This window comes from Trachinotus anak, unplaced genomic scaffold (genome assembly GCF_046630095.1).
Source record: "Trachinotus anak isolate AG129_WGS33_773 ecotype Australia unplaced genomic scaffold, CSIRO_AGI_Tana_v1 ptg000032l, whole genome shotgun sequence".
NCBI classification, from domain to species: Eukaryota; Metazoa; Chordata; class Actinopteri; order Carangiformes; family Carangidae; genus Trachinotus; species Trachinotus anak.
The window spans coordinates 810,787-830,810 of NW_027273883.1; the positions used below are offsets into that span (position 1 = coordinate 810,787).

At 42.8% G+C, this 20,024-nt stretch overlaps 2 protein-coding genes across 3 annotated transcripts in view; both read right to left on the bottom strand.

Annotated features, from left to right (window-relative positions):
- Positions 1–4,150, bottom strand: part of nek11 (NIMA-related kinase 11) — a 47,843-nt gene extending 43,693 nt beyond the window's left edge. For both annotated transcript variants that reach the window (XM_071470184.1, XM_071470185.1), the window contains exons 1-2: positions 3,994–4,150; positions 2,281–2,451 (exon numbers count right to left, since the gene is read on the bottom strand). In XM_071470184.1, the coding sequence (XP_071326285.1) occupies positions 2,281–2,438 (158 nt within the window). In that variant the 5' untranslated portion in view covers positions 2,439–2,451; positions 3,994–4,150. The remainder of the gene's footprint in view (positions 1–2,280; positions 2,452–3,993) is intronic.
- Positions 4,151–6,656: 2,506 nt separating this feature from the next.
- On the bottom strand, positions 6,657–19,798 carry cmtm7 (CKLF-like MARVEL transmembrane domain containing 7). Its single transcript, XM_071469482.1, has 5 exons — positions 19,449–19,798; positions 17,849–18,025; positions 17,078–17,176; positions 16,237–16,318; positions 6,657–14,701 (listed from the first exon to the last, which is right to left on the bottom strand). Exons 1-5 carry the CDS (start codon positions 19,554–19,556, stop codon positions 14,688–14,690), a joined length of 480 nt encoding a protein of 159 aa, XP_071325583.1. The 5' UTR covers positions 19,557–19,798; the 3' UTR covers positions 6,657–14,687.
- Between the last annotated feature and the right edge of the window lie 226 nt (positions 19,799–20,024).

A 20,024-nucleotide genomic window follows, 5' to 3' on the forward strand; every position in this document is an offset into this window, starting at 1 on the left:
CTGTTATTATTGTTACCATGACAACAAAGACCGTCCAATGCTGAGGAAGTACTTATTTTAACCCAAATCACCATTTTTTCCTGAACCTAACCAAGCTGTGATGTTATTATAGTAACCATGGCGAGGTCTGGTTGGTTCATACTGTCTAGTCTGCTCATAAAAAGTTCATGAGGCCCAGAGAGCTCAACACACACATTTCAGCAGGGGAGCTACTGGTCACAGTTTTGGACTCTCGTGGACAGTTCCTGTGGTCTCATGGTTCTCATGGTTCTCACAGTTCTCATGGTTCGAGTGTTTTGAGAGTGGGCTGTACAGCTGCCATAGACAGCAGAGGTACGAGAGCACAAGGAGACTGTAAAAACCGTGGAACAGGCGGTCTACCTGTCAGGACTTTACCAGACTTTACCTTCACAGACAATGGACCAAAACTATATAAATTTGATGATGACCGGTTCATTTGCTGTGGCCACAGACACCACCAGCTCAGGGAAATAACGCCACCCTGAACTGGGTCTGCGCTCAGTCCACCAACACTACAGGAGGAACAAAGAACTGCGTGTCGAGGCAGTGACACTGATGGAGTCTGAACAGTGAAGAACCACATCAGTTCCAGATCAGCCCTGGAATCTGCTGCTGTCTTCATTAAATCCAGTCAGTACACAGGAGGCCCAGGTGCTCATGGGAAACACTGGTGAACAGTAAACACACACACACACACACACACACACACAGACACACACACACACACACACACACACACACACTCTGATCAGTGTTTCAGAGCAGCTTATTTATGTTCAATTTATTCTGAAGTGATGATTTCTGCTTTACTGAACCCAGATCAGCTCAGAGACATGTTCTTCCACACACAGGAGGCAGCGTGTGTGTTTTCATGGTGCAATGCTGCCACCTAGTGACAGTCTGCAGAACTTTCTCCCTCTGACTCACTTCCATGGCGTCATGAGGAAAAATCTAAAATACCAGGAGACACTGACATGTAAACTCCAAACCTGAAACCATCAAACTGACATGTTGTTACTCAGATCCTCTCCTCTGATTGGCTGACTGACCTGTTGTTACTAGAGCTCCAGAGAGAAGCCTGAGAGAGGAGATGTAAAACTACACTGAGATGCTTTTTGGTTCTTAAAACCACAAATATATCTTCTGATGGAGATCAACACTTCAGATAAAACACATGAGAAGTTAAAATATGGACCTTTAAGACACAGAACTACTCAACACAACCGTCAGCATCAGTCTGACTGACTGTTGCAGCCTATGGAGCAGATTAGAAACTGTACTGCTAACTACAGTGTTTATATCATGCCAGGGTACAGTGTTTCCTGTGACCACCACCAACACTCTCAGTGTACATTATTTATGTGGGTTTGTAGTGCAACACTGTGTAGGTGTTAGCACAGTGAGATAGGTGTCACCATCATCAGCATCACACGGAATGAAAATATGTGTGAAAAGCTACAAAATGTGAATTAAAATGGAATGAAACAAAGTGTATAAGCTTTTAACGTTTTTTCTTTCTTTGAATGTGTTGAAGTGATGAAGTGTCGAGGTGTTGAGGTGTTGAAGTGTTGAGGTGTTGAGGTGTCGAAGTGTCGAGGTGTCGAAGTGTCGAGGTGTCGAGGTGTTGAAGTGTTGAGGTGTTGAGGTGTTGAGATGTTGAAGTGTTGAGGTGTTGAGGTGTTGAAGTGTTGAAGTGTTGAGGTGTTGAGGTGTTGAAGTGTTGAAGTGTTGAGGTGTTGAGGTGTTGAAGTGTCGAGGTGTCGAGGTGTTGAGGTGTTGAAGTGTCGAGGTGTTGAAGTGTCGAGGTGTTGAGGTGTTGAAGTGTCGAGGTGTCGAGGTGTCGAGGTGTTGAAGTGTCGAGGTGTTGAAGTGTTGAAGTGTCGAGGTGTCGAGGTGTCGAGGTGTTGAAGTGTTGAAGTGTCGAGGTGTCGAGGTGTCGAGGTGTTGAAGTGTCGAGGTGTTGAGGTGTTGAGGTGTTGAGGTGTTGAGATGTTGAAGTGTTGAGGTGTTGAGGTGTTGAAGTGTCGAGGTGTTGAAGTGTTGAAGTGTTGAAGTGTCGAGGTGTCGAGGTGTTGAGGTGTTGAAGTGTTGAGGTGTTGAGGTGTTGAAGTGTCGAGGTGTTGAGGTGTTGAGGTGTCGAGGTGTTGAAGTGTTGAGGTGTTGAGGTGTCGAGGTGTTGAAGTGTCGAGGTGTTGAGGTGTTGAGATGTTGAAGTGTTGAGGTGTCGAGGTGTTGAAGTGCTGAGGTGAATCTACTCACAGCTTCTCTCCGTCTGCAGCTCTTGTGTCCTGAACCAGATAAACTGAACCAAAACTTCCTCTGCCCAGACTCTGCAGGATGCTGTATCGCTTAGCAACTAGGCCGCTGCCTCCAGAGGGCGGAGCGTGACCTGACTCCACCTCCTGAAACCTGGGCATCCTGTCAGCTCACCTGAGGACCAAGGACAGGTTTACTGTGAGCTCAGACTGATGTGAGATACTCTCTGAGAGCGATGGTGACGATTAGAAACAAACAGGTTTCTAAAACAGGTTCAAGTTCACTCTTAACTCTAACACACTGTAACTGCACCTTGGTTCCAAACACGAGCCTTTTACTTGTTTTGTGTATTGTGTGTATAGTGTTAGCCCTTTTAATGTTGTGTCATTGCGTTTTAATGTTTTCATGCTGCAAAAAGAAGTTCCTGTTTTGTTGTCTTATAATATGTTGTCTTCATAAGGTCAGCCACAGTGACAGACTTGAACTTTTAGAAACAACTAAAATGGTCCAAGCTGTAGAAATCAGCTCTTATGCTGAAGCCTGTGATGGTAAAGCTCAGATGTTCAGGTCTGTAGATGGTTTCAGTTCAACCTCAGATGTCAGACCAGGTGATTTAATCCCAGACAACCAGTGATGAAAAGTAACTAAGTATATTTACTGTAATCTCCATCTAGCTCTACCCGTTCTTCAGGTTAGGATTTTACATATTGCATAAACACTGGTCTGTAAAATACAACACTGTGATATACTAAAAGAGTTGCTCCCCCTGGTCAAATGTTTCAGGTGTCACTGATCCAATGATCCAACATTTCACAAAGACGCTGAGATCAGTGAGAACTTTAAAAACTTAAAAATGCTGCTGAAGCCTCGATGACTCAGGATTAATAATCTAATGTTAAAATATAAACCGTCACAGGGACATTCATCTGCAAACAAGTAGTTTTATTTTTGAAAAATAAACTAAATTTTTCTGATTGTACTTTTACTTCAGTAGGGTTTTGAATGCTTGTAATGGAGTATTTTAACATTGTTGTAATGGTACTTTTACTCTTACTTAATAAGGAATCTGAATCTTTCCTCCACAACTGCTGAAAGCTGCAAACACATAAAGACTGATTCTTCATGTTTCTCTTTCTTAAAACATCTTGATGCTGACTGTAGAAAACAGGGCTGTAAATTCACCAAATTTCACAATAGGTGACAGTATATTGGCATGTTGCAAAACACTACATCAAAACCATCCATATATTGAAAAAAAGGTTGTCAATTTCATTACATTTCCAAAGCATGGGATTTTCTACTTTTTCACTTTATCAGCCACAAAAGGTAACACTTTATTTTGAAAACGTTTCATTAAGTTAAAGGGGTTTTATTTTGTAGGGTCAACCGGATTCTAAACGGTTTTGTATTTCACGGAGCTTGGCGCTACTGTGTCCGACAATGGAACTATGTAGAAAGTGAGGGTTTAGACATTAAATCTGTCAGTGGCTCATTGAGCAGAGAGACGATGAAGGTCGCGACAACGAACCGTTAATTTTAGTTAATGATTTAGTCCGTTAATCAGCTGCTCGTCGGCGGCGGACGTGATTAAACCGAGGGACAGAAATGAAAAGTGTCCGGTAACCGCGGTCGCGTCTTCTCGCGATAGTGACGTTTCAAAAGAAGCAGTTTCGGTGAAATAAACAGGTGTAAACAGGTGTTTGTTGAGTTGTTTACCTGTGGACGACAGGCTGGAGCACTTCCGTGTTTGATCCGGTTTCCATGGAGACTGGAGACAACCCAACCCCTCATAAACACACACACTCACACGTTTGTCGGTTTTTATGAACTTGTGAGGACCACTGCTCATAGTATGTGTTCCCTGACCCCTGACCCTGATCTCGATCCTGACCCCTGATCCTGACCCCTGACCCTGATCTCGATCCTGACCCCTGACCCTGATCTCGATCCTGACCCCTGACCCTGATCCTGAACCCTGACCCTGATCTCGATCCTGACCCCTGACCCTGACCCCTGACCCTGATCTCGATCCTGACCCCTGACCCTGATCTCGATCCTGACCCCTGACCCTGATCTCGATCCTGACCCCTGATCCTGACCCCTGACCCTGATCTCGATCCTGACCCCTGATCCTGACCCCTGACCCTGATCTCGATCCTGACCCCTGACCCTGATCTCGATCCTGACCCCTGACCCTGATCTCGATCCTGACCCCTGACCCTGATCCTGAACCCTGACCCTGATCCTGACCCCTGACCCTGAACCTTCAAACCAAATTAAACCAGCTTATTTTAAAATGCCAAATTTAACTTGAGCTCTTTTCCTGGATGCTCGTGGCCTCGCTAATCGTTGAACAGCATCAGACATGAGGCAGCTACAGGGGGCTCCTCCTGACTTCGACCAGCAGAGGTCTCCATCAGCTCTGATCTGAGGAGCCTCCGGTGATGAAGCCGGTTTAGATACAACTGACTCGAAGCATCACTGGTTCTTAAAGCCTCACGTCACCATCACCGTGTGTGACGTCTGCTCTTTAAAGGTGATATGTAAATATTCTTAGATGTAGGTAATCCTCCATGTTGTGATCTATTTACTCTGTTCAGTTGTAGCTCAAAACAGTCCAGATATTTGGATTCAGACTGACATGTGACAGTGAGGTCACTGGAGAGAGGCCACACAGCTGTTCCTGCTGTTGTTGTGCTGACTGCTTCACTTTCTTTTTTCGCCGTGTTGACCTGAGCAAATCGGCCACATTAAGACCCGAGTTGACATAAACCTGTTTAATCCTTCAATCACAGATCGAGCAACTGTGATCAGTTGTGACTGCGGCAGTCACAGAGGTTGTTGTCAGCTCTGAGGTTGTGTGTTTGTGGAGGTGAACGGTGAACACACTCAGCTGCCTGTTGTTCATTTTTCTTCTGCTCATGTTTGTGAATGTGGGAGCATCAGACCATCAGCAGCTGCTCCTGAGTCCAGGAAACACAGCAGCCTCCAGAGAGGGAGCGTGAATCATATTACCCATCATACCTTCCCCTCCATCAGCCAAACACACACACACACACACACACACTGCACTGAGTGTTTCCTACCAGCCTGCAGAGCTGCTGAGTTCATACTGAAGAGGTTGTCATGTTAGGCCACAGCAGTGGACAAACAGTGTGAACTTTATTCTTAGAAAGTCTGAACTTCGACTTGTGATTATTTTCATGACCGACTGATGAATCCGTCTCCTCTACTCCATCGTTCAGCCTGGAACACATTTAACATGACACAAATCACGGGCGTCTTCGGCAGCTGAGTGGAGGCTCAGATTTAAAGATATTGACAATAATCAACTTTACATCACTAATAGTTACATTATTTATTCACTGTAATAAATTAATGCCAAATGAACAGGTTCAAGTATTCTAACATGAAATGACATCAGCAGCGTGCTCTCTGGTCACTCTGCATCATACCTTGTCGGCTACACCGGCCTGTGAACCTCAGAATATTAATACGATAATCAACCAATGAGCAAAGCTAAAGTTAGCTTGATTTGGAGAAGCTAACGTTATGTAGCTCAGTTTAACAGCAGCTGAGAACAGCTGGCGTCACAGTCGTGGTCGAGCAATGTTCAGCATCAATCAAAAAAAAAATCTGTTTCTGCAGGAATCATGAGGATACAAATGTCAGTGTGTCCAAACTACTACACCTACATGTTCCCTCCTCAGCACACTGCTCAGGTCAGGACCTCATGTGAAGATCTGCAGGGTCCCGCTCTGGTCAGACCTCCACACAGTTTGTGTTGAGTGGTTCACGGTCCGGCCCCCTCCTACAGTTACAGTTAAACAGTGAAGACGACTCCCTCTAGATGAAGCGTCCTTCATTAAGAGATAAACCAATGACTGACATTTTGGCGCCACATCATCACCAGGTGTTTAATCACACTGCAGACCAACACAGGTGTAATACTACAGTCTAGACCTGGTATATGATGAAGGTGTGTATTGGCAGTGGGATTTTCAACAACAGGTTTTAAAATATTAAAGCAAATGGAGAAAGTAGAAGAAGTGTATAAACTTAATATTTTACAATTTGTACCTTTGTACAATGTGTAATAGCTGATAATCAACAACTTTAACATCTTTGAGTAAGTGAGGAAGCAGGAGCACAGCAGTCTGTCTTCCTATGTCAATGTTTGGTCTTTTTATACTGAGTGTTTCACTTTTATTCATGTCTTGTTTTTTAAGCTACAGTTTGTTTTTGATGTTGCAGATTTTTGTTTGCATGTGTTTTTTTGTACATTTCTTGGCAGGTGTATGATGTCCATGTGGTTTTATGACAGACTAATCTTTTTTGGCACTGGGTGCATTTTGTCTGAAATTAGCATGAGACAGATCTGGTGCCATGAGCCTTTAATTTAACATGCAACAAATCACAATGTGTAGTTTCAACACACTTTTAAAAAAAAAAGTAGAAAAACAACACAAGTCATGTGAGCTCATTGAGATGTGACTGATAATACTGTGGACATCTTTCCTTCTAGAATAGAATAAAATCACCTCTCCACCTCAGACCTTCAGACCCACACTGCCAGTTTTAAACTGGCTCCATTTTCTTCAGCGTCTTCCCTCAGTGAAACCACATCCACCCATTAGCTGGCAAACAGCAGGTTAATGGACCAATCAACAGAACATTAAGGCACTTTGGAGAAAAATCTAAATAACCTAAACTATCAGTGTCACTGGGTTGTGCTGTTAAAAGACCACAGCAGTGTTACTTCATCCTTTAGCTCGAGTTCTGATCCAGAATCATGAACTGACACCTCATGAAACAACAGTGTTGAAAACATGAACAAACTGATTCACAAACTTCTAAACCACTTTTCATGTGTTGGATGTTGTTAGGTAGGTGGAAAGTAATTTACCAAAGCCAGAACAAGTCCAGACAGAAATCCACCTCCATCTTGGATGTTTGGATTTTATTACTTTAATTATTAGATTTCACTGTAGAGCACTTTGTAACTTTGCTTTGAAAGGTGCTTTATAAATAAAGTTTTTATCATTTTATCATTATCAATTTTTTTTTACCTGGTTTGAGACCAGTCTAAGAGTGTAAGACCACCATGTAATATAACTTTTCTTTTCTTTTTCCATGAGATGTTCAAGATCATAATACAGAGCTGTGTCCAGTTCAGGGGCCACATCCTTCAGAGGACATGGTCTACGAAGGTGTGGCCCTTTGAAGGCGCAGTAGGTCACGAAGGCCGAACCGGGATTCGACGGTGTGGTCTACAGTGGATTTCCACTTTGCATCACCACCTCTTCCCACCCTCTTGTTGCTTAGCAACCTTGACATCACGTAACTTTCTTTCACCAAAGCTTGAGGTTTTCAGGTCCTTGGTTTTAACAGTTGAACCGATACTGCTGAACTGAGCTGAAACACACTGACATTTAACACTGTGATCCTCAGACTCTGTAATGTTTGCTTCCATGAACAGAGCTCAATAAATCCTGGGATAGGTTGGAACACAAAGGATCCACCTGATGAAGCCTTCATGGCCCAGGGAAAGGAGCCTTCAAAATGTGGCAGCCTAATCACGCTGCTGTGACGCCATCGGTCTTCAAACGCAGCCTCTAAAGGAGGCGGCCCCTGTATCAGGACACAGCAATTATCTGTCGATCCTGGATCAGTACTGAAAAGCCACCGAACCACAGACCATTAACGAGCATTCTGTATCTCCCAGTGGACACAGCCTTAAATCAGGTCACTCTGCATCAGTGAGAACAGCATCATGAAGCATCAGAAAATACACACATGCCAAAATAAATAATGTAAACAGTCTGGTTTGATCTGGCCTGGAGCCAGAATGAATCTCAACCAAATGTCCTGTGGTACAAATCACTGATGGACAGATTCATTCTGGTTCCACACAAAGCGTCCAGGCAGCAATAAAACACCCAGCTCTAGGGTCAAAAAAATAAAGGATGCACCAATAAAAAATATCCAAATTTGATACCAAAACTGTATACTGGGCAGATACTGATGGAAAAACTTGGTATATCAAAAGTTCAACGATAGAAATACAAAATCTTGCAACACATCAAAGCATGCTGTCTAAATCTCAAAAGATCTACATTAGTTTTGTTCAGTAATAAGCGAAAAGTGAAAAGTGCTTTAGCTTCTGACATTCATGAACATCAGGTGTGGTTAGCTAAAATGGTATCAGCATTTAAGACGTTTTATCAGTGCACCTTTAATGGAAATAAAGCTTTCATGTGTCAAACTGGTCCAGACCCAAAATAAAATACAGTACAGTGAAGCAGCAAATGCAGAGCACAGAGCACACAACTTCACAACAAGGTCTGACAGTGAAATGCAGCAACATTTTACTTTGTAAAAAAGCCTCTGAACAGTAGTGAGTGTAACTGTAAGGTGTTACGCTGTGAAGACCCCGACACACTGTGAGTTCAGGCTGTCTCAGATAAACGTGGGCGATCCTGGTCGGAAATCTGAGGCGGCGGATTGTGGACTGTAAGAAATGTGGGACTTAACTTTGTCACTGCTGCTATGACCAACAGTCTTAACGGATCCTTGAAACCAGGACCCCCAACTGGGACATGAGACAGACTGGGTCCAAACTATCTTGAGTGCAGTGAGGTGGTGTACGGTCCCGCCGCCTGGTCACCAGGCCGCGGCTCGTGCTGCAGCCGGGGTCACGTGTGTCTGTTCAAGCTGAGCTGCCGTGTCCGAAAACAACGCCGCTGTTGTTCTCTCCATTACCGTCTAATTGACTGAGATGCTGAGTGGACGAGCACGCTGTCATGTGTGGAGGCACATTTTGGATTCACCACCACAGACGGAAGATTTGTGGGTAAGTCTGTTTATTAACGTTGTAAAATGCGACTGTCTCACAGTAACTAACAGCAGCTCGTCACTGCAGTGAGGCAGCACAGCTGTTTAGGATCAGGTCATGTGATCTAAGGTCAAATTAATGTAAACAAATTACACAAGTTTTTCTGAATTTATTCCTCAATTGTCTTTTATTTTGACGATTAATCTCTGCACTGGGCTGCAGCCGGTTTTCCACAGGTCAGTTTCATGGTTTTGCTTTTTTTACTCACATCTACAGCGGCAACCGGAGACTATTTTCATTACTGATTAATGTGTTGACTTTCTTTTTTTTTTTCTAATTCTTTTAGACGGACATTAAAATCTCCCACAGCCCAACATGATGCCTTCAAGTAGCTTTTTGTATTTTGGAAATGGTCCAAAACCCAGTTTACAACAGAAGACTGACAAACCCTCACATTGCAGGATCCAAAACCATCAACTGTCTGGTATTTTAGCTTAAAATGGTAATAAACATTTGATCAATTATCACGACAGTTGCCAGTTGATTAATCAATGAATTACCTAATGAGTTCAGCTGTAATCACTAGACTATTCATCAGATATTCATTGTACAATCTGGTCTGTTATCACACAGTGTGTAGGGGCTTCAGGGGTAGCACCAGAAGACGAGACAATAATCTGTATTTACATCCAATATAATTTCTCCAGTAATCTTCCATGTGGTCATAGTCAGAGTGACGCATTCCTTTTTAATCCAATTAGACGTAAATCCTTCATTCTGTGTCACATGCTGCTTCAGAGGAAATGTAAAGACACATTCAGTGCAAAATCTGAAGCCTCACACTAAGATTTTTGGCGTCTGATTGACAGTAAGGCAGTAATCTGAGGATTAACGTCTCTGACTGACAGCAGAGTTCAGTTTCACATCATCAAGAGTTTTCAAACAGGAAACGGCAGGAAAGTTTCACACTAAGTCAGAGAGAACACCCACTCCTGCACCCAGAGAAAAGCATCAGTGGATATGACTTAATTCTACAAACACTTCTCAGAAACAGAACCACTTCAGTGGCAGGAATAATCTGATTGGTTGGATTTAATATCAATCAGCAACCAGCTGCTGAACTGGTATAAACAGAACTCTGGTGAAGATTTAAATGGCACTGATTTCTGTGTCGAAATATGCGTATATGCTAAAATAGTTCGTTTTCAGTTCAATCATTCTCCTCATTAAAGTAGCACCTTCTGTAAAAGGCAATAAAACCTTTGCTGTAATTCTACAGTAAAGTTAATACATTTAACATTTATAGTTACTTTGGCAACATAATGGTTGATTCTGTTTAAAGAACATTAAATGAAAAAGTTATTCCAGCTAACATGTAAGGTTTCATTGATATTATCAATAATAAGACCAAGATGGAATTGAATTAGCTTGTGAGCTAATGCTAGCACAGACTCCTTAAGTAAAAGGATAATTTAATACTTAAAGCTGTTTTACTTTATTTCCCACAGAAAAGGTTTTGTTGCTAGATTAGCATGGCCAGTTTTAAATTAGGTCTGTTGTTGTCTAATTGTTCTACCTTCATTCACACTTAATGATACTTTACTTTCACATGAAATTAAAATTAATGAGTAAAACTACTTCTAGGAGCTGTTAAAAATAACAGACGCTGATAAAATAAAAAGAAAACAAATAAAAAGTTGTCCTGCCTAACAGGCAACATATGCTAACATTAGCTTGTTAGCTATGGCTAAACTAGAATTAAAATTAGCAAAAATATTTTTACTTAACGACAAAGTGTACTGCAGTGGCAGAAAGTTATTTTACATCATTCCCCACACAGAAGATCACAGTTGGTAATAGGCTAATATTTGCTAGCTGATTAACTTTCAACATTAGCTGACTCGGTACTTTTTGGTGTCCGTTGCAGAATATTGAAAAAATGTCCAGTCAGGTTTGTAATTTTGGTCCCTTTTCTTTGATAAGTTAATATCTAATCTAAGTAAATCAGCCTTTTTTTCTGTATTTACTCAAAGTTGTTTTACAGCAGACAGTGAACTAGAGACACACAGCTCCAGTTTAGGAGGAAACACTCATGACCTCACTCATGACATACAGATAATTTAGCTTAAACAAGCTCATTTAGCATGGCTAATAGTTTATTTGACCTTTTCCAGCTTGTAGCAGTGTAATTTCCTCTTCAGATGAATGTTGAGTCGATCAGAAATGTTTGTAGAACTAAAAATTGAATTTGAATCCATTGCACTTAACCACTGTTCTATGGCCCAGATGAACTGTCAGAAAACTACGGAGCCGGGGGCCATATGATGTGGAAATACATGTGCACACATTAAGTAAAATCAGAATAAATGGTCTAAGTGGGTTAGAAAGATTCAAGGGTTATAAAATGTATTATTATATCTTCATACTCACTAAATGGACGCAAAGATCAATAATCAAAGTCAGTCATACAGTGAAAATACTACAACATGCAAGGACAAAGTACAGGCCAGGAGAGGTATTCTGAGATATATTTTGTGCTTCAACAGTTGTACAAAAATTAACATGCTGTGACTTGTTTTTATCAAGAGAAACATACCAGATATTTATAGTATTTCACTATTTTTAAGACTCCAGTTATTAGTCTGAGCTTTCATTTAGCTGGTGTGACAGTTAAATGCTTGATGCTACACTTTTTTTTTCTCATTTTGACCGTCAGATGTGAATCCCAAAAGTCTTGCTTCAAACATAAACATTTTATTAATCCATTCATGAGAATTATGAAATTTATTGATACATCTGGATGTTTCAGTTAATCTTTTGTATGAATGTTTTATAAATCCATGTGTAGTTAAGTTTCTTAATGTGTACTTTTTATTATCTTTCATGCATATACATACCTTTAATTAATTCATATGTAGATTTATTAATCTGTGCAGATTATATTAATGCATACATTTTATTACTTTGTTTGCATGTTTTATTAACACACATGAAAGTTGTACTGATCCCTGTGTTTACATTTTATTACTGTACATTTTATTATTTGTATTAACCTGTGGACATTATATTAATCTATACGTACTGTTAATATCTGTCTTTGCATTTTGCATCATACATTTTATCACAAATGTTTTGTTGTATGCACGTTATTAATCCAAACATGTTTTATAACCCATATTAAAATGTTTAGGATCAGTTCATTTCATCAATCCGTACACACGTATTAATCTGTATATACATCTATTCATAAGCTTTATAAATCCATGTGTATGTTTTCATTATTAATATCTGTACATTTAACTGTTTTACATATATGCTTTATTAATCCATGCACATTTTTTATCTGAGTTAAATTCATAAATCTGTGCAAACACATTTTCCACATCAGTAATTGTCTCTATGATATGACCCCTGTCAGACTCCGTAGAAATCATTATCATGTAGCTTAATTTAGACACTGCTCTGTTTCTGATGATGAACAGAAAATTCATATTGAATTTGAATTCAAAGGGTTGACAGTTGTTTTGAAAGCACCAAGGACAGTCCTACATGTCCTGTCTTTTTTGAGACATTGTAATAAAGGCAGCTCAGAGTCCTGATACTGAACTAATGGCTGAAGATAACAGCAAATTGATTTCTGTGGCTGTTCTCTGCACTCTAACTGTGGAGAGTTAATGTGATGCTTCATGGGAGTTCCTGCCCCACCCAGAGAAGGAAAGCTTCAGTTCAGTTCAGTGGAAGTTAATTGTACCATTTATATCTCAAATCAATGGCACTTTCTCTCTCTTTAACACACCAGTGAAATTACTCTATGAAGGATATCACTCGATCATTACTCTAGATTTTTGTAACCAAATGTCATGTGCAGACTCAAACCAGCAGGGTGATGACATCCCTTCTCTGTCTGTGGCTCTCAGCTCCAAGCCCACTGGCTAAAAAAAACTAATCACAAATATATAGCTTTTAATTATTTTAAAAAGGTTCAGCAGTTTTGTAAAACAGCTGGGCACGGTAGTTTTTGGCAAATGTACAGAAATAGTGCATTTGTTCAGGACTATTTTCAGTGGCGGATTAATCCACAGTATTTGGAGCATACGTGTTTTTGTAGATTTTGTAGTTTTGCTCTGCACACGAATGTGTTGACGATAAGAAAAATACAGATTATCATCAAACTTAGTTTTTTTCTTTCTTGGTTTTTGTGTTTGTTTGCGTTGTTAGCATGCTAACGGTTTCTTCTTCTTTGTTTCAATTCACAGAAATTTTTAGCATGCTGTTGTTTTTTAGCACACAGAAGTATTAGCCCCTGAGTAATGTTTTAGCATGCTAACAAAGTCATTAGCATGCAAGCTGTTTTCTGTAAGATATTAGCTTGTTAATGTTTGTTAGCACACCAGGATGATGACTGTGTCACAATTCACATACTTCCGTTAGTACACTGAAATGTGGTACATTGTGTACACAGCACACTCACATGTAGTACACCATGTACACAGTATACTCACATGTAGTACACCGTGTACACAGCACACTCACATGTAGTACACCATGTACACAGTATACTCACTGGCACAGGCTGAATTTGGACAGGGTGCTGTCACACACTGCTGTCGTGCACTCATCAGAGATGACGATCACAACATGTGACCACGATTGTTGCTCGCCAACCTCTTTTCTCATGTGACCTGAAGATGGACGTTTTACTTTCCTGTGTGTGCACCGTGTTTCACAGGACACAAAAATTAGACCATTGGCACCGAGCACATCTCAGTTTTACACTGAACCTTTTGACCCTTTAGAGTGGACCCTCTGGAAGTACGTAAAATGAGACTTTGTGTGCAAGTTATTGTCATTTGCACACAAAATTTTAGTGTGCTAGCAAAATTAGCATAGCAGGCTAACAGGGCTACACTGTGCATCACTTCATGTGATTTTAAAAAGAGCTTAATAACATCTGTAGTCCAGACTGCTTTTACTAAACTTGAGGAATCCTTAAAGTAGAATAAAAAAGTTGGAATGGATGGAACATTTTATAACGAATCGAGCAAATCAAGCTAGATATTGTAAACCACTGAGGAAATGCAACAAAGCTGCAGCACAGAGACACTGTGGCTGCACTCAGACCTGTGAGATTTTGGAGGGAAATCGTCTGGATGCTTTATGGCACACATGGGAAATGTAGTAGTGACAGCAATACCAGCTGACTGATGGTTTGCAGCACGGTGTCATTCGTTGATACTGATACAATCAATGGTTAAAATGTGACACTGAGCACCTTTAACATGAAAATGTGACGCCAGAGGTTTGATTAGATTCAATGAGGAATACAAATATTTGTTCTGAGTAATAATGAAACTACTGTCCTCTCTGGTGTTTACCATGATGATCAGGTGATGATGAGTATGTTTCAGATTGTTGAAAATGTCGGCTGGTCCCGGATCAGCACTTCTGTTACCTCTGCAGTATGAGTTATAATCCAATCAGGTTAATTATCCAGGTGGTTGCTGGGCAGAAAATTGACCAGGACACAGCGAACTGCCAACACAGCCATCGGGGTCCTTCAGGAGAGGTCACTCTTTTACACGGCTGCACCTGGAGGGAAGGAAGGAAGGAGGGATGGGTGCAGGAGATAAGGGGGGATGGAGGAAGTAAAGGGAAGACAGGAGGAAAGTTAGACTCTCAGTACAGTAAAAATAATTTCTGTCACGTGGATCTGACTCACATGTCTGACTATCACTTGAAGTCTTTTTTTAATCAAACACAGTTGGTTCAGTGTTGAAAAAATATCCTGATAATCTGCCTGTCAGTTCCCCTCTAACGGCTGATTAGCACTGTTAGCATTCATAGCATTCCTCACTGACACTGGCAGGTCTGTGTCTGTGGTGTAGAACAAACTCTGGACATGTTGAACTGTTTAACAGACGTGAAAAATCAAGTGAGATTGAAAGGAAAATTCACCTCAGATGAAGATCCGCTGTTTCACCTGGTTCACATGTTTTTAAATAATAAGGCCAGATGATGAGGGAAATAATCAGTCGACACCATGACTGAGTGTTTCCACCTTGAACCAATGACAGTCTCGTAAAAACAGATTCAGACAGTCAGGGATTCATACGTCATAGAACCTCAGGAACCAATCCTGTCAACTTGTGTGGACGGGGGGCGGGGCTAAATACACCTGAAACCTTGCCAGCACAGAGAGCCAGAGTTAGCATGAGCACAACCACTGACACTGTGTCAGCCACTGCCAGTTACAAGCTAACAAACAACATAAAGAAATCAAAGATGCTAACTACGCTAACGGTTCTGATCCGTCTGCTAGTCTCTGGTTCTGGTCTCAGACTCCTCATCTGAGTCTGGGTCTGACTGAGGCTCCAACATGAGGCTGAGTCTCTGATGTTTCCTCCTCTAACATCTTCATCCTCTCTGCTCTGTCACCTGGACACCTGGAGCCAGCAGGTGGTGGGCGGGGCCAAGGCCTGATCCAGGTGTCTCAGTCAGGAAGTCAGAGCAGATGAGCTTCAGACCAGTTTTTATGAAAACATGTGAAACTAAACATGAATCAGAGCAGAGGATTTTCACAGAGTTTAAAACACGTCTGCAGGAAGTTGAGTTATTTTCTGTCTGAAAACAGACTGAAAACTGTTTTAGAGAAACAAACTGCAGGAGTTAATATGGTGTTTAATGATCCAGCACATTCAGACTGTTTGTATTTTCTCTAGCGCTGCAACAAAAATGTCTTTTCATTATCAAAGTGTTGATTAGTTTCTTTATTAACTGATTAGTCACTTAGTCTGTAAAGTAGTGAAACAAATACCATTTCCTCTTCTCTGAGCTCCTGTCTCATCTGAGAGGCTGAAACCTGAGAATATTTGTAATTCATGTTTTCATAATGACACAGTTAATCCTTTATGAAAACAGCTGCAGATGAATTGACTGACTGACTGAGCGTCACAGATCTGATTTGGTTTATGGTCTCTCTGTTGGTTCTACTGCTCTGTCCTCTTCACCATGTCTTCATGATACTTTAACATCGTTGGTTTATTTCTGCAGGTCCACGTTGTGCATGTCGCTGTGAACAGCTGCAGTGAGGAGCAGACGAGGAGCTGCTGCAGGTCAGGACGTACCGGTCTGATGAGGGCCACAGGTCACACTGTAAGACGTCCACAAACTAACGGCCATCAGGAATGTCGCTATGAACCCAAACACCTGAAAATAAACACATCACATATTCATACACAACACATTTACTTTTTACTTGTGTGGTTTAATTTTTCACTCTTCTTTGAAAATAAAATGTTATTTCCCAGCAGATGTGAAGTTTCTGTAGGAAGTGATTCCTCAGACCAACAATCTTATCAGTGAAGAATCTCACGGGACTTCATGTGTAATTAGAGGCAGGACAGAGGGACAGAAGCAGGAAGGACGGGGCGACTCCCTACGGGCTTTAATGGGGTTTAACAACAGGGTGTTTGTGTTTCCATGTGGAGGGTGTTCAGGAAGAGGTCTCACTCTGCCTCTGCTTCCAGTGACCTCAGACACCAGACACATGTTCTAAGTGTATGTTCATATTTCTCAGAGCAGAAGCTGGACTCAAATGAAACCAGCTGCAGAAATCCTGTAAATCCACATGTTTTTACTTTAAAGTGTTTTCTTTAATGCAGTTTTAAAATTCTGCTTCACAACACGTCAGAGAGAAATATTGTACTTTTTACTCCACTTTATTTATTTGACAGCTTTAGTTTAGTTTTAGTTTATGCTGCTTTATTGATCCTGGTCTGTTTTATCAGGTTCATTACAACCAACGTTATTTTACTTTTTCCAGAGGAAATCATCATCATTTCATTATTAATCTGTGAAAATCCTAATTCTCTGACATCATTTGTACGAGCCACTTAAGAATCAGTCAGTTTGTGCATCCCTCTCTTTGGATGACGGTGTCTGCCGGATGAATAAGTGTAAACGTACCATTGCAACCACCAGCGCAGAAACTCCTCCGCTCTTCACCGCAGCCATGATGGAGGCGATGAGGATGAGGACGGTCCCGACGGAGTAATGAAAGAACTCCTGAAACAGCAGAAACAAGATTCTCTCACAGCTGAAGCTTCTTCATCCAGGCGTCACAGCATCGTGTCGTTTAGAGCAAACTCCGTACAGTCAGCTGATCTCAGATGGAAGCACTGCTGCGTCAGCCTGGACTCACCTGGTCCAGTCAGACTCTCACCTGCCGTACAGCTGTGAGACGTCATTTCTAATCTGCAGAGTCGGGATCTCTGTCAGAAACACTCCCACACTTCAGATTTAGTAGCTGCAACTTATGAGACCTGACCGGGCGCAGACATCTCTACGTGCTGTTGGGTCGGTTACGAGAACACACCTCCAGAGCCCCAACCACCTGTCCTTTAATGTCTTTTTATGTTTCTGGAAAACAGCTCATCTGAAGACATTTCACAGCTGACACTGCACTTCCACAGGTGATCAACAATACACACACAAAGTCTGAAGTCGATCAGCTGAGCAGTTCTCCAGAAAATCTTTGATGCTTCCTTTTCTAACGTGACAAAGGTCGATTTCTGGGTGAAACAGTGCAACTTCCTGTTCTTTAACACTCAGGACCAAACAGTCACTTCAGAGGTGAAGAAGTTCAGTGGAAATGCACAAGTGAGAAGTGAGACACACACACACACACACACACACACACACACACAGACGGAAATGTGAGGCTTTTCTCCTGCTCACCGTCAGCGGCCAGTTGATGCACGGCATCTTCGCCTGCAGCCTGAACAGGTGCATGAGGAAGAAGATGAGGAAGGCGATGAGGAACCACAGCGACACGACCTCAAAGTACTGGAAGGCTGACCAGCTGGGCCAACCGTGAGCACAGTGGACGCACAGGAAGGCGACGAGCAGAGCAAGCTGGGAAAAAACAGAGGGACAGAGCGCAGCTGTTAGAGCATGAACCCCTGGAACACCTGAGGCTCGAGGGATCGGTCTGTACTGTCGTTACAGTCAACCCAGCAGGGCGCCAGTCCGCCTCTCTACTCCGTCCCTCTCAGAACTCTCATTGGTTCCTACTGAAGACGTGAATCTCTTAAGACTCCGCACTAATGAACAGAGTCATTTTTAAACAGGTTCAGTGATTTCCTGGAACAGCGGCTCACAGGATAAACCCACCAGACACTGCCTTTGTTGGGGACTACTTACAGCAGCGGATTAATCCACATTTGGTGGTGAGTGTTTGGAGCAGCAGGACAGTGTGTGTGTGTGTGTGTGTGTGACTGAGTCAAATAAACCACAGCGTGATGGACAAACATGTGACCCAGAGCAACAGTGACGGCAGAAATCTAACGCTGTGAATGCAGCACCATGATAAACGGAGTCAAGCAGGCGGAGGAGTTACAGACTGAGGGTGGAGGCTGTAGCTGTGACCAGGCCCCTCCACCACGTGGACACGACACCAGACAAACAATCTGCAGCCAATTTTATAACCAACTAATGAGTTCACCCATTTTCAGACCAAAGCACCAGACGCGCCTGCTGCCGGCCCCTCAGGGCCCCTCAGGGCCTCTGGGGGCCTCACTGGCTCCCAGGGCCCCTCAGGGCCCCTCAGGGCCTGTCAGGCTCCCAGGGGCCTCACTGGCTCCCAGGGCCCTCACTGGCTCCCAGGGCCCCTCAGGGCCTGTCAGGCTCCCAGGGGCCTCACTGGCTCCCAGGGCCCCTCAGGGCCCCTCAGGGCCTGTCAGGCTCCCAGGGCCCTCACTGGCTCCCAGGGCCCCTCAGGGCCTGTCAGGCTCCCAGGGGCCTCACTGGCTCCCAGGGCCCCTCAGGGCCCCTCAGGGCCTGTCAGGCTCCCAGGGGCCTCACTGGCTCCCAGGGGCCTGTCAGGCAACAGACGGAGCATCTCCGAGCTTTGAAACGTTTCACTTTTTAACTCCAGTCAGAATTTCCCTGAATGATGTGAGATGTTTCACCTGTTTTACCTGAGGCTCTGCAGAGCAGGTGAGATGTTCCGCAAACTTAACGATTCACCGGGAAATTCATCGTCAGAGCTGTGATCAATAAATCCGTTATTTATTAACAATAAACAGAATAATAACGGGTCAGTCACACACCTCCGTTCATTTTCAACAACTCCCGTTAACGGTGAAGCTAACGGCTCCGACCCTCAGCCTGTCCCGGTCAGTCGGTGTGAACAAACCCGGTGTTCCACTCTGACACCCCGGTAAACCCCGGTAAACTCCGGTAAACTCCGGTAAACCCCGGTAAACCCCGGTAAACTCCGGTAAACTCCGGTAAACTCCGGGTTGACCCATCATATTTCAGGCGGAGCGACTCTCACCATCTGTCCGACCTTCAGCAGCCCCGGGATGGTCCGGGCGTAGCCGGTGTTGAGCCGGAAACCGTCTCCGGTCCTGGCGGTGGTTGTCGTGATGACGGTGTGCGACATGTTGGCGGGAACGGCGCCGGTAAAGAACCGTTAAACGAGCTGAGCCGCAGCGGGAGGAACCGTCTCTTGCTACCGCGACAGCCCGTCTGTCGGTGCCGCTCCCACCGTCAAGACACACCGGATACACAGGGACACTTCCGGGGAGAGGTTTCAGAATAAAAGCTCTGGTCAGGAGCCGTGGAGGAACAAGGCTGACTTTTTTTTTAACAGGGTAATTTATTTTAAATCAATACTGAATGATAACATTTCATAATAAAAAAGTGGTGAAAGGCGAGAAATTATAAAATAATTATACATTCAATTCTAGAGGATTAGGAAGGCAACTTTCTGTATTTCTCCTGAAGGTCCATGTTTTACTCTTCTTCTGTGTTTCATCTGAAGTGTTGATCTCCACCAGAAGATATATCTGTGGTTTAAGAACCAAAAACCATCTCAGTGTAGTTTTACATCTCCTCTCTCAGGTTCTCT